The 14475-nt window shown below is 46.7% G+C and overlaps 1 protein-coding gene across 1 annotated transcript in view; it reads left to right on the top strand.

Moving 5' to 3' along the window:
* The window catches only part of myo9aa (myosin IXAa), a 202080-nt gene that overhangs the window by 112711 nt on the left and 74894 nt on the right, over window positions 1-14475 (top strand). The window contains 2 exon segments of the mRNA XM_082969734.1: window positions 667-783; window positions 1951-2085. Coding sequence (XP_082825860.1) covers window positions 667-783; window positions 1951-2085 — 252 coding nt within the window.

Raw genomic sequence — 14475 nt, 5'->3', positions numbered from 1 at the left:
TAGTAACATGGATGAATAGTGAGGTGCAGTAGGTCAGTAGTAACATGGATGAATAGTGGGGTGCAGTAGGTCAGTAGTAACATGGATGAATAGTGAGGTGCAGTAGGTCACTAGTAACATGGATGAATAGTGGGGTGCAGTAGGTCAGTAGTAACATAGATGAATAGTGAGGTGCAGTAGGTCAGTAGTAACATGGATGAATAGTGGGGTGCAGTAGGTCAGTAGTAACATGGATGAATAGTGGGGTGCAGTAGGTCAGTAGTAACATGGATGAATAGTGAGGTGCAGTAGGTCAGTAGTAACATGGATGAATAGTGGGGTGCAGTAGGTCAGTAGTAACATGGATAAATAGTGAGGTGCAGTAGGTCGGTAGTAACATGGATGAATAGTGGGGTGCAGTAGGTCAGTAGTAACATGGATGAATAGTGGGGTGCAGTAGGTTAGTAGTAACATGGATGAATAGTGGGGTGCAGTAGGTCAGTAGTAACATGGATGAATAGTGAGGTGCAGTAGGTCAGTAGTAACATGGATGAATAGTGGGGTGCAGTAGGTCAGTAGTAACATGGATGAATAGTGAGGTGCAGTAGGTCGGTAGTAACATGGATGAATAGTGAGGTGCAGTAGGTCACTAGTAACATGGATGTGTGGTTTTGTATGCTCCTGCAGGCGGGCACGGTGCGAGACTCCATGGCCAAGTCCCTGTACAGCGCACTGTTTGACTGGATTGTGTTCCGGATCAACCACGCACTGCTCAACAACCGGGACTTGGAGGAAAGCGCCAAGGTAAGACCAACGTGACTGCTATCATGCTTTGTTACGACATACTTATGTCTGCTTATAATATATATATGTCATGCGTTGATGACATGCTCACCTCTCCACTTCATTAAGATTAAGATCACTTGATTGGTCAATTTCAAGGTCCAACTAAAAGGTTACTTCTGCTTTTAATCCAACCTCTCTGAAAGGCACGCATACATACAGTGGTGGGAAAAAGTACCCAATCGTTCTACTTGAGAACTTGAGTATTTCGTTTTAAATATACTTAAGTATCAAAAGTACAAGTATAAACCATTTCAAAGTCCTTATATCAAGCAAATCAGACGGCACCATTTTGTTGATGTTTTTCATATACGGATAGCCAGGGGCACACTCGGACCTCATTCACAAAGGAAGCATTTGTGTTTAGTGAGTCTGCCAGATCAAAGGCAGTAGGGATGACCAGGGATGTTCTCTTAATAAGTATGTCAATTGCACCATTTTCCTGTCCTGCTAAGCATTCAAAATGTAATTAGTGCTTTTGGTTGTCAGGAATTTTTTTATGGAGTAAAAAGTACATTATTTTCTTTAGGAATGTAGTGAAGTAAGAGTTGTCAAAAATGTAAAGTACAGATACTACTTAAGTAATAGTACTTTACTGCATACATACATATACAGGTTTTGGGGACGTGTGGGGGGCTGCCACACTGGGTGTCTAGGGAGCTGTTGTTGGGGCAGATAAGTGCCTTGCTCAAGGGCACAACATTTACCCTCCTTTTGCCAGATTGGTTTCCGTCAGACTCTGGATTCGAACTGGCAACCCTCCGGTTGCAGGCTCACCTCTCTAACCGTTAGGCTACCTGACGCTTACCTCTCTGCCCGGAATAACTGGCTTTATGCTTCTGTTACAGGTGTTCAAATAGAGCGTGAACACCTTGGCAGAGACATGCTGTGATAAGACAAGCTGTTTTATTGATTTAATAAATCATAGTATGAACCACCTTCTGGAATCAGTGACATCAGTGGTTATGTTTGAACAGCTTCAACCTTGTTTGCCATTATGTGGCTAAGGATCTTTGGTAACCTTCTCAGTTAGACTTTCACCAATATGGCTTTTATATTGAATTGTTTTTTCTTGTTGTCAAAAAGCATGTTGTTAATTGAGATTTCACCGTCATGTATCCCTCACAGATCTTTTCCATCGGAGTGCTGGACATCTTTGGCTTTGAGGACTACGAAAACAACAGCTTTGAGCAGTTCTGCATCAACTTCGCCAACGAGAGGCTCCAACACTACTTCAATCAGCACATCTTTAAACTTGAGCAGGTAAGGCATTTGGCATTCCTGCACTCTTTCAGTACTAAACTGTACTTATCCACAATGCACTTACATGGAAGTCTACTATACAGTGGTCCTTTAAAGAGGAGGCAAGCTCCTCCAATGGGTTATGCAATAGGGTTTATTATGGGGCTGACCGCCACACCGCCTCATTCCTCATTATGATGGATGGATGTTATCTCCTCAATCCTCATTATGATGGATGGATGTTACCTCCTCATTCCTCATTATGCTGATGGATGTTGTCTCCTCAACCCTCATTATGATGGATGGATGTTTCTCCTCAATCCTCATTATGATGGATGGATGTTACCTCCTCATTCCTCATTATGCTGATGGATGTTGTCTCCTCAACCCTCATTATGATGGATGGATGTTGTCTCCTCATTATGATGGATGGATGTTGTCTCCTCAACCCTCATTATGATGGATGGATGTTGTCTCCTCAACCCTCATTATGATGGATGGATGTTGTCTCCTCAATCCTCATTATGATGGTTGGATGTTGTCTCCTCAACCCTCATTATGATGGTTGGATGTTGTCTCCTCAACCCTCATTATGATGGTTGGATGTTGTCTCCTCAACCCTCATTATGATGGTTGGCTGTTGTCTCCTCAACCCTCATTATGATGGATGGATGTTATCTCCTCAACCCTCATTATGATGGATTCTGTTATCTCCTCAACCCTCATTATGATGGATGTATGTTGGTGTTAACTGACTGGATTGGAGAGAAAGGTTGTTTCGGTCATGATCAGCTTTGTAAGTAAACATCATGTTTAATCACGATTGTCCTTTAGTACTTTTAGGCTGCATTCACACAGGCAGCCCAATTCTGATATTTTTTCCACTAATTGGTCTTTTGACCAATGATATCAATCTTTTTCAAAGGTGATCTGATTGGTCAAAAGACCAATTAGTGAAAAAATATCAGTATTTGGCTGCCTGTCTAAATGCAGCCTTAGTAAGTACAACTGAAACTGATTGGAGAGTTCCTTTTAACAATGCCATCTTGGTAATGACATACTGTATTTGCTCAAGGAGGCCTCCTGTACAAAGGCACCCATCCATAAAGTCACTGCCGTCATTAACCTCCATGTTAAAAATTAGCCACGGCTTTTGAACGTGTACAGCACTCACTCAACTTCTAAGAGGGTTTGTTTGCTTCATGCTTTGGTGAGGTTGGGCCATTGCATCCTGCTAATAATAAGTCAGATTTAATGGGATTTCCTATGTTAAAATGTACTGTTCCTCAACAGAACAAATGATTTAATGGGATTTCCTATGTTAAAATGTACTGTTCCTCAACAGAACAAATGATTTAATGGGATTTCCTATGTTAAAATGTACTGTTCCTCAACAGAACAAATGATTTAATGGGATTTCCTATGTTAAAATGTACTGTTCCTCAACAGAACAAATGATTTAATGGGATTTCCTATGTTAAAATGTACTGTTCCTCAACAGAACAAATGATTTAATGGGATTTCCTATGTTAAAATGTACTGTTCCTCAACAGAACAAATGGCTTATGAAATGAATGATCTTAGAAGAGCACTGAAGTGTCCAAACCTTTGACTGGTTCTGTAGTTCTGAACTGAAGTGAACAAGACAATACTCTGGTATAGTTCTGAACTCAATACTCATAAGAATGTACTAAAGCAACCACGTGCTGCTTGTCATAAGCAGGCAGCCATTTTTATGGTGGTTGTAAATGTCCTTGTCCCCTACCGTTTCTGGTGGTTGTAAATGTCCTTGTCCCCTACCGTTTCTGGTGGTTGTAAATGTCCTTGTCCCCTACCGTTTCTGGTGGTTGTAAATGTCCTTGTCCCCTACCATTTCTGGTGGTTGTAAATGTCCTTGTCCCCTACCGTTTCTGGTGGTTGTAAATGTCCTTGTCCCCTACCGTTTTTGGTGGTTATGTGCTTATCTGCTACCTTTAGAAAATAAATATTTTGAGCTTATAAATGCAAATTCTTAAAAGAAAATGTTTGACATCCCAGGCATGCACATTCTCGTAGAGACATTGCTATAAGAGAGAGGTGTGTGTGTGTGTGTGTGTGTGTGTGTGTGTGTGTGTGTGTGTGTGTGTGTGTGTGTGTGTGTGTGTGTGTGTGTGTGTGTGTGTGTGTGTGTGTGTGTGTGTGCGCGCATGGCCTGAATTCCTCCAGAGAGCGGGTAGAGTGCGTCATTCAGCAGGCTGCAGCATCTCACTCCCCAGTGACTGTCATATCATCTAATAACTCCACACTGTAAGTGTTGGCAAACCATCAGATGTCTAAACCACTGCTGGTAACGTAGAGCAGGACTGTCATTAGAGCTGTGTTTATGGTCCATTCACACTCAAAGAACAGTATGGTGGGCTACTGTACTGTACACAGCCAGCTAGTATGGTGGCCTACTGTACACAGCCAGCTAGTATGGTGGCCTACTGTACTGTACACAGCCAGCTAGTACGGTGGCCTACTGTACTGTACACAGCCAGCTAGTATGGTGGCCTACTGTACTGTACACAGCCAGCTAGTATGGTGGCCTACTGTACTGTACACAGCCAGCTAGTATGGCGGCCTACTGTACTGTACACAGCCAGCTAGTATGGTGGCCTACTGTACTGTACACAGCCAGCTAGTATGGTGGTCTACTGTACTGTACACAGCCAGCTAGTATGGCGGCCTACTGTACACAGCCAGCTAGTATGGCGGCCTACTGTACTGTACACAGCCAGCTAGTATGGTGGCCTACTGTACTGTACACAGCCAGCTAGTATGGTGGCCTACTGTACTGTACACAGCCAGCTAGTATGGTGGTCTACTGTACTGTACACAGCCAGCTAGTATGGTGGTCTACTGTACACAGCCAGCTAGTATGGTGGCCTACTGTACACAGCCAGCTAGTATGGTGGCCTACTGTACTGTACACAGCCAGCTAGTATGGTGGTCTACTGTACTGTACACAGCCAGCTAGTATGGCGGCCTACTGTACTGTACACAGCCAGCTAGTATGGCGGCCTACTGTACTGTACACAGCCAGCTAGTATGGCGGCCTACTGTACTGTACACAGCCAGCTAGTATGGCGGCCTACTGTACTGTACACAGCCAGCTAGTATGGTGGCCTACTGTACTGTACACAGCCAGCTAGTATGGTGGCCTACTGTACTGTACACAGCCAGCTAGTATGGTGGCCTACTGTACTGTACACAGCCAGCTAGTATGGTGGCCTACTGTACTGTACACAGCCAGCTAGTATGGTGGTCTACTGTACTGTACACAGCCAGCTAGTATGGCGGCCTACTGTACTGTACACAGCCAGCTAGTATGGTGGCCTACTGTACTGTACACAGCCAGCTAGTATGGTGGCCTACTGTACTGTACACAGCCAGCTAGTATGGTGGCCTACTGTACTGTACACAGCCAGCTAGTATGGTGGTCTACTGTACTGTACACAGCCAGCTAGTATGGCGGCCTACTGTACTGTACACAGCCAGCTAGTATGGTGGTCTACTGTACTGTACACAGCCAGCTAGTATGGCGGCCTACTGTACTGTACACAGCCAGCTAGTATGGCGGCCTACTGTACTGTACACAGCCAGCTAGTATGGCGGCCTACTGTACTGTACACAGCCAGCTAGTATGGCGGCCTACTGTACAGCTAGTTGTACAGCTAGCCAGCTAGTATGGTGGTCTACTGTACACAGCCAGCTAGTATGGTGGCCTACTGTACTGTACACAGCCAGCTAGTATGGCGGTCTACTGTACTGTACACAGCCAGCTAGTATGGCGGCCTACTGTACTGTACACAGCCAGCTAGTATGGCGGCCTACTGTACTGTACACAGCCAGCTAGTATGGCGGCCTACTGTACTGTACACAGCCAGCTAGTATGGCGGCCTACTGTACTGTACACAGCCAGCTAGTATGGCGGCCTACTGTACTGTACACAGCCAGCTAGTATGGCGGCCTACTGTACTGTACACAGCCAGCTAGTATGGCGGCCTACTGTACTGTACACAGCCAGCTAGTATGGTGGCCTACTGTACTGTACACAGCCAGCTAGTATGGTGGCCTACTGTACTGTACACAGCCAGCTGGTATGGCGGCCTACTGTACTGTACACAGCCAGCTGGTATGGTGGTCTACTGTACTATACACAGCCAGCTAGTATGGTGGCCTACTGTACTGTACACAGCCAGCTAGTATGGTGGTCTACTGTACTGTACACAGCCAGCTGGTATGGCGGCCTACTGTACACCGCCAGCTAGTATGGTGGTCTACTGTACTGTACACAGCCAGCTAGTATGGTGGGCTACTGTACTGTACACAGCCAGCTAGTATGGTGGCCTACTGTACTGTACACAGCCAGCTAGTATGGTGGCCTACTGTACTGTACACAGCCAGCTAGTATGGTGGTCTACTGTACTGTACACAGCCAGCTAGTATGGTGGCCTACTGTACTGTACACACCCAGCTAGTATGGCGGCCTACTGTACTGTACACAGCCAGCTGGTATGGCGGCCTACTGTACTGTACACAGCCAGCTGGTATGGCGGCCTACTGTACACCGCCAGCTAGTATGGTGGTCTACTGTACTGTACACAGCTAGCTAGTATGGCGGCCTACTGTACTGTACACAGCCAGCTGGTATGGTGGCCTACTGTACTGTACACAGCCAGCTGGTATGGTGGTCTACTGTACTGTACACAGCCAGCTAGTATGGTGGTCTACTGTACTGTACACAGCCAGCTGGTATGGCGGCCTACTGTACTGTACACAGCCAGCTAGTATGGTGGCCTACTGTACTGTACACAGCCAGCTAGTATGGTGGCCTACTGTACTGTACACAGCCAGCTGGTATGGCGGCCTACTGTACTGTACACAGCCAGCTAGTATGGTGGTCTACTGTACTATACACAGCCAGCTAGTATGGTGGCCTACTGTACTGTACACAGCCAGCTAGTATGGTGGTCTACTGTACTGTACACAGCCAGCTAGTATGGTGGCCTACTGTACTGTACACAGCCAGCTAGTATGGTGGCCTACTGTACTGTACACAGCCAGCTAGTATGGCGGCCTACTGTACTGTACACAGCCAGCTGGTATGGCGGCCTACTGTACACCGCCAGCTAGTATGGTGGTCTACTGTACTGTACACAGCTAGCTAGTATGGTGGTCTACTGTACTATACACAGCCAGCTAGTATGGTGGCCTACTGTACTGTACACAGCCAGCTAGTATGGTGGTCTACTGTACTGTACACAGCCAGCTAGTATGGTGGCCTACTGTACTGTACACAGCCAGCTAGTATGGTGGCCTACTGTACTGTACACAGCCAGCTGGTATGGCGGCCTACTGTACTGTACACAGCCAGCTGGTATGGCGGCCTACTGTACTGTACACAGCCAGCTGGTATGGCGGCCTACTGTACTGTACACAGCCAGCTGGTATGGCGGCCTACTGTACTGTACACAGCCAGCTGGTATGGCGGCCTACTGTACTGTACACAGCCAGCTGGTATGGCGGCCTACTGTACTGTACACAGCCAGCTAGTATGGCGGCCTACTGTACTGTACACAGCCAGCTAGTATGGCGGCCTACTGTACTGTACACAGCCAGCTAGTATGGCGGCCTACTGTACTGTACACAGCCAGCTAGTATGGCGGCCTACTGTACTGTACACAGCCAGCTAGTATGGCGGCCTACTGTACTGTACACAGCCAGCTAGTATGGCGGCCTACTGTACACAGCCAGCTAGTATGGCGGCCTACTGTACACAGCCAGCTAGTATGGCGGCCTACTGTACACAGCCAGCTAGTATGGCGGCCTACTGTACACAGCCAGCTAGTATGGTGGCCTACTGTACACAGCCAGCTAGTATGGTGGCCTACTGTACTGTACACAGCCAGCTAGTATGGTGGCCTACTGTACTGTACACAGCCAGCTAGTATGGTGGTCTACTGTACTGTACACAGCCAGCTAGTATGGTGGCCTACTGTACACAGCCAGCTAGTATGGCGGTCTACTGTACTGTACACAGCCAGCTAGTATGGCGGCCTAATGTACTGTACACAGCCAGCTAGTATGGCGGCCTACTGTACTGTACACAGCCAGCTAGTATGGCGGCCTACTGTACTGTACACAGCCAGCTAGTATGGCGGCCTACTGTACTGTACACAGCCAGCTAGTATGGCGGCCTACTGTACTGTACACAGCCAGCTAGTATGGCGGCCTACTGTACTGTACACAGCCAGCTAGTATGGCGGCCTACTGTACTGTACACAGCCAGCTAGTATGGCGGCCTACTGTACACAGCCAGCTAGTATGGCGGCCTACTGTACACAGCCAGCTAGTATGGCGGCCTACTGTACACAGCCAGCTAGTATGGCGGCCTACTGTACACAGCCAGCTAGTATGGCGGCCTACTGTACACAGCCAGCTAGTATGGCGGCCTACTGTACACAGCCAGCTAGTATGGCGGCCTACTGTACACAGCCAGCTAGTATGGCGGCCTACTGTACACAGCCAGCTAGTATGGCGGCCTACTGTACACAGCCAGCTAGTATGGCGGCCTACTGTACACAGCCAGCTAGTATGGCGGCCTACTGTACACAGCCAGCTAGTATGGCGGCCTACTGTACACAGCCAGCTAGTATGGCGGCCTACTGTACACAGCCAGCTAGTATGGCGGCCTACTGTACACAGCCAGCTAGTATGGCGGCCTACTGTACACAGCCAGCTAGTATGGCGGTCTACTGTACACAGCCAGCTAGTATGGCGGTCTACTGTACACAGCCAGCTAGTATGGCGGCCTACTGTACTGTACACAGCCAGCTGGTATGGCGGCCTACTGTACTGTACACAGCCAGCTGGTATGGCGGCCTACTGTACTGTACACAGCCAGCTGGTACGGCGGCCTACTGTACTGTACACAGCCAGCTGGTACGGCGGCCTACTGTACTGTACACAGCCAGCTGGTACGGCGGCCTACTGTACTGTACACAGCCAGCTAGTACGGCGGCCTACTGTACTGTACACAGCCAGCTAGTACGGCGGCCTACTGTACTGTACACAGCCAGCTAGTACGGCGGCCTACTGTACTGTACACAGCCAGCTAGTACGGCGGCCTACTGTACTGTACACAGCCAGCTAGTACGGCGGTCTACTGTACTGTACACAGCCAGCTAGTACGGCGGCCTACTGTACTGTACACAGCCAGCTAGTACGGCGGCCTACTGTACTGTACACAGCCAGCTAGTATGGCGGCCTACTGTACTGTACACAGCCAGCTAGTATGGCGGCCTACTGTACTGTACACAGCCAGCTAGTATGGCGGCCTACTGTACTGTACACAGCCAGCTAGTATGGCGGCCTACTGTACTGTACACAGCCAGCTAGTATGGCGGCCTACTGTACTGTACACAGCCAGCTAGCATGGTCAACAGTCTTCTTACTGCTATTAGCTAACCACTATCGTGTTGCTCATCTTGTCTCGTGTTGTAACGCTGTGCTGAAGTGTGAACTGTGAACACAGCATGGGCCTTGATGGTTTTACTGACTGAACTGGGGCTGATTGAAGTCCTAGTCTATAAAGCACCAGCATGCCCTCAAAGTCCATGATAATGATTGACTAGAAAAAGTCTCCATTTTGTATGATCCTGTAAGTCACACTACAAGGCTCTCTGTGCAGACAGACATGTTCAGACCCTGTTAGAATGAGAACACACCAGCCCATCATCAATGTGTGACTGTGTTGACATCCAAGAATCGGGCTGTAAATGTGACCTGCTTGAGTAGCACAAGGATCATCGATTCTAATGCTTTACCTTTTCCAAGCACTCACCGTAGTTGTCCAGGCATGTTTTGCCCAGTGCTTTACTTGACAGGAAGATCCCATTTGGAGACGTCCAAGTCCTCTGGTTAACAGAAAATAAGGACTGGGTTATTTGCCATGGTTTGGAGGCCAGGGTCAGTCACGGTGTAGAACCGTTTTAGCATTGTTCAAGGGCTCAACGTCAGCAGATGGCAGGTTACTTGTGCTCATGGGAAATTGAATAAAGCAGGGGATTTATTTGCATATCTGGATTGTATTGTTGTGATAGCGTGACTGACCTGCACATCTAGTTGTAGGAAACCGGAGAGATGAGAGGCTGCATTGTGAAGGCCTAGTGGTGGCCCTAATAGATGACAGATCAACATGGAGACAATATCATTCTGTCTAAAGAGATATATTCAGCTAGCCTGTATTTGCATTTGCCAATTTGTAAGTCGCTCTGGATAAGAGCGTCTGCTAAATGACGTAAAAATAAATATATATAAATATAAGTCCTTTAAATATTGTTGGACTGAGCCGTTTCCTTTGTGTTGGGTAACTCTGACAGTGCGCGAGGGGAGGTGCTAGTTGCCCCTCAGGAAGTGTGTGTGTGTGCGTCGGAACAAGCGACGTGGGGGACAAAGTTGACAGACATCAGGTTGGCTCATCTCCAGCTACATCTGGCAGGCATGACATCACCATCATAAATCACTACACACTGGAGGGATTCTTGGAATAGTCAGACACATCACACACTTGTGTATACACGCTCACACACACACGATCACACACACGCGCACACGAGCGCTCATTATACGGTTAATGGTATGTGGTTTGGTATGTGTTTTTACCATTTATAGAGATGTTGTAAATGTAGTTCTCTGGTTTGTCCATGTGCTACCAGGGTTCATTCAGGTTGTTAGATAGATCTAGGCTCACTGAAGGAGACCTGATGGAGTCGAGAGGGAAGCAGAATAGAGATGGAGGTTAACAGACAAACATAGCAGATGCTGTATGCACTATGACATTCAGTTACACATCAGCGTGAGCCTACCATATCGGAAATATCCACAACAACATTTTATAGGACCTTGTTCAGTGTTTGTGGTGTAAACACAATACATATATATGGTCCCTTGTTAAGCGTTGAATGACCGGGCCGTTGGTTCATTCCATTCTTCTGCAGACTGGGATCATAAACCACCGCATTAGGTTATTGTTTCTGTGCCCATGCTGCCACCAATGAGGTTTGTTCTGGTATTTCCCTGTCGTTATTTGCGAGGGCAGAGGGATAACAGATTGACTGGTTTGTTCAGCTGACTGTGTGTCTTTTGGCTAATAGAGAGGAGGGGAAAGGAGGCTCCATTGATTTGATGAAACTCTCGCTGGGATTCTAGCCCTTTATTGCTCCGTTCTTTTCCCCAGCGAGTCAAGGAAACGACGTGCAGTAGGGGAGAAACACTGCAAAATGCTAAGAATGCTTTTCATATTATTAAACCGCAAAGTGGTCCAGGCTGGCACAGCACAGCACGGTGGTCCAGGCAGGCACAAGGAAGGGTTGTGCTGTGTTCTAGCCTAACAGAAAAAAAACACTACTACTGGAATACTGTTGTTTTGTTTGTTCAGGCCCAGTATCAACACTACTACTGGAACACTGTTGTTTTGTTTGTTCAGGCCCAGGATCAACACTACTACTGGAACACTGTTGTTTTGTTTGTTCAGGCCCAGTAACAACACTACTACTGGAACACTGTTGTTTTGTTTGTTCAGGCCCAGGATCAACACTACTACTGGAACACTGTTGTTTTGTTTGTTCAGGCCCAGGATCAACACTACTACTGGAACACTGTTGTTTTGTTTGTTCAGGCCCAGGATCAACACTACTACTGGAACACTGTTGTTTTGTTTGTTCAGGCCCAGGATCAACACTACTACTGGAACACTGTTGTTTTGTTTGTTCAGGCCCAGGATCAACACTACTACTGGAACACTGTTGTTTTGTTTGTTCAGGCCCAGGATCAACACTACTACTGGAACACTGTTGTTTTGTTTGTTCAGGCCCAGGATCAACACTACTACTGGAACACTGTTGTTTTGTTTGTTCAGGCCCAGTAACAACACTACTACTGGAACACTGTTGTTTTGTTTGTTCAGGCCCAGGATCAACACTACTACTGGAACACTGTTGTTTTGTTTGTTCAGGCCCAGTAACAACACTACTACTGGAACACTGTTGTTTTGTTTGTTCAGGCCCAGGATCAACACTACTACTGGAACACTGTTGTTTTGTTTGTTCAGGCCCAGGATCAACACTACTACTGGAACACTGTTGTTTTGTTTGTTCAGGCCCAGGATCAACACTACTACTGGAACACTGTTGTTTTGTTTGTTCAGGCCCAGTATCAACACTACTACTGGAACACTGTTGTTTTGTTTGTTCAGGCCCAGGATCAACACTACTACTGGAATACTGTTGTTTTGTTTGTTCAGGCCCAGTATCAACACTACTACTGGAACACTGTTGTTTTGTTTGTTCAGGCCCAGTAACAACACTACTACTGGAATACTGTTGTTTTGTTTGTTCAGGCCCAGTATCAACACTACTACTGGAACACTGTTGTTTTGTTTGTTCAGGCCCAGTAACAACACTACTACTGGAACACTGTTGTTTTGTTTGTTCAGGCCCAGGATCAACACTACTACTGGAACACTGTTGTTTTGTTTGTTCAGGCCCAGTATCAACACTACTACTGGAACACTGTTGTTTTGTTTGTTCAGGCCCAGTATCAACACTACTACTGGAACACTGTTGTTTTGTTTGTTCAGGCCCAGTATCAACACTACTACTGGAACACTGTTGTTTTGTTTGTTCAGGCCCAGTATCAACACTACTACTGGAACACTGTTGTTTTGTTTGTTCAGGCCCAGTATCAACACTACTACTGGAACACTGTTGTTTTGTTTGTTCAGGCCCAGTAACAACACTACTACTGGAACACTGTTGTTTTGTTTGTTCAGGCCCAGTATCAACACTACTACTGGAACACTGTTGTTTTGTTTGTTCAGGCCCAGGATCAACACTACTACTGGAACACTGTTGTTTTGTTTGTTCAGGCCCAGTATCAACACTACTACTGGAACACTGTTGTTTTGTTTGTTCAGGCCCAGTAACAACACTACTACTGGAACACTGTTGTTTTGTTTGTTCAGGCCCAGTAACAACACTACTACTGGAACACTGTTGTTTTGTTTGTTCAGGCCCAGTATCAACACTACTACTGGAACACTGTTGTTTTGTTTGTTCAGGCCCAGGATCAACACTACTACTGGAACACTGTTGTTTTGTTTGTTCAGGCCCAGGATCAACACTACTACTGGAACACTGTTGTTTTGTTTGTTCAGGCCCAGGATCAACACTACTACTGGAACACTGTTGTTTTGTTTGTTCAGGCCCAGGATCAACACTACTACTGGAACACTGTTGTTTTGTTTGTTCAGGCCCAGGATCAACACTACTACTGGAACACTGTTGTTTTGTTTGTTCAGGCCCAGGATCAACACTACTACTGGAACACTGTTGTTTTGTTTGTTCAGGCCCAGGATCAACACTACTACTGGAACACTGTTGTTTTGTTTGTTCAGGCCCAGGATCAACACTACTACTGGAACACTGTTGTTTTGTTTGTTCAGGCCCAGTAACAACACTACTACTGGAACACTGTTGTTTTGTTTGTTCAGGCCCAGTATCAACACTACTACTGGCACACTGTTGATTTGTTTGTTCAGGCCCAGTAACAACACTACTACTGGAACACTGTTGTTTTGTTTGTTCAGGCCCAGGATCAACACTACTACTGGAACACTGTTGTTTTGTTTGTTCAGGCCCAGTAACAACACTACTACTGGCACACTGTTGTTTTGTTTGTTCAGGCCAAGAGTCAGTGGAGGCTTCTGAGGGGAGGACGGCAAAATGTAAACCATGTTTTTGATGTATTTGATAGCATTCCACCTATTCCGCTCCAGCCATTACCAAGAGCTCGTCCTCCCCAATTAAAGTGTAACCAACCTCCAGTGCCAACAGTGAAGAAACACAGAGTACAGGCCACAGTCTTGTTTTACCTGTCCTTGGGATGAAATGTGTGATGTAGGTTGTGAATGACAGTTATGTGGTTGATGTTTGTTCGGACAATCCCCTACTCCACTATCATATGCATAGTGTTCTGACTTTGCAGTTGTGGCAGACAACCCAAACCTCTGTAGAACTTACACAGCATAGGAGAGGGATGTCCCATACAATGTTATGGTGCTCAGGGGTATTTGGTACTAGTTGGTAAGATTCTTACTAGACTTACTAGGACCAAACCTTAAGTGTGATCTTACAATGCTATGGTTCAACATCTTCATGTTTCTATTTGTTCATCCCTGAAACCCTAGACCCACTCCAATTCCCATACCGCCCCAACAGATGACGCAGTCTCAGTCGCACTCACACTGCCCCCCCCCCCCCCCCCCCCCCCCCCCCACCCTTTTGTTTATTATCTATGCAATAGTCATTTTACCCCTACCTACATGTA

Source organism: Salmo salar, chromosome 26 (assembly GCF_965601325.2).
Source record: "Salmo salar chromosome 26, fSalSal1, whole genome shotgun sequence".
NCBI lineage: Eukaryota > Metazoa > Chordata > Actinopteri > Salmoniformes > Salmonidae > Salmo > Salmo salar.
This window is presented reverse-complemented; position numbering and strand designations above follow the sequence as displayed.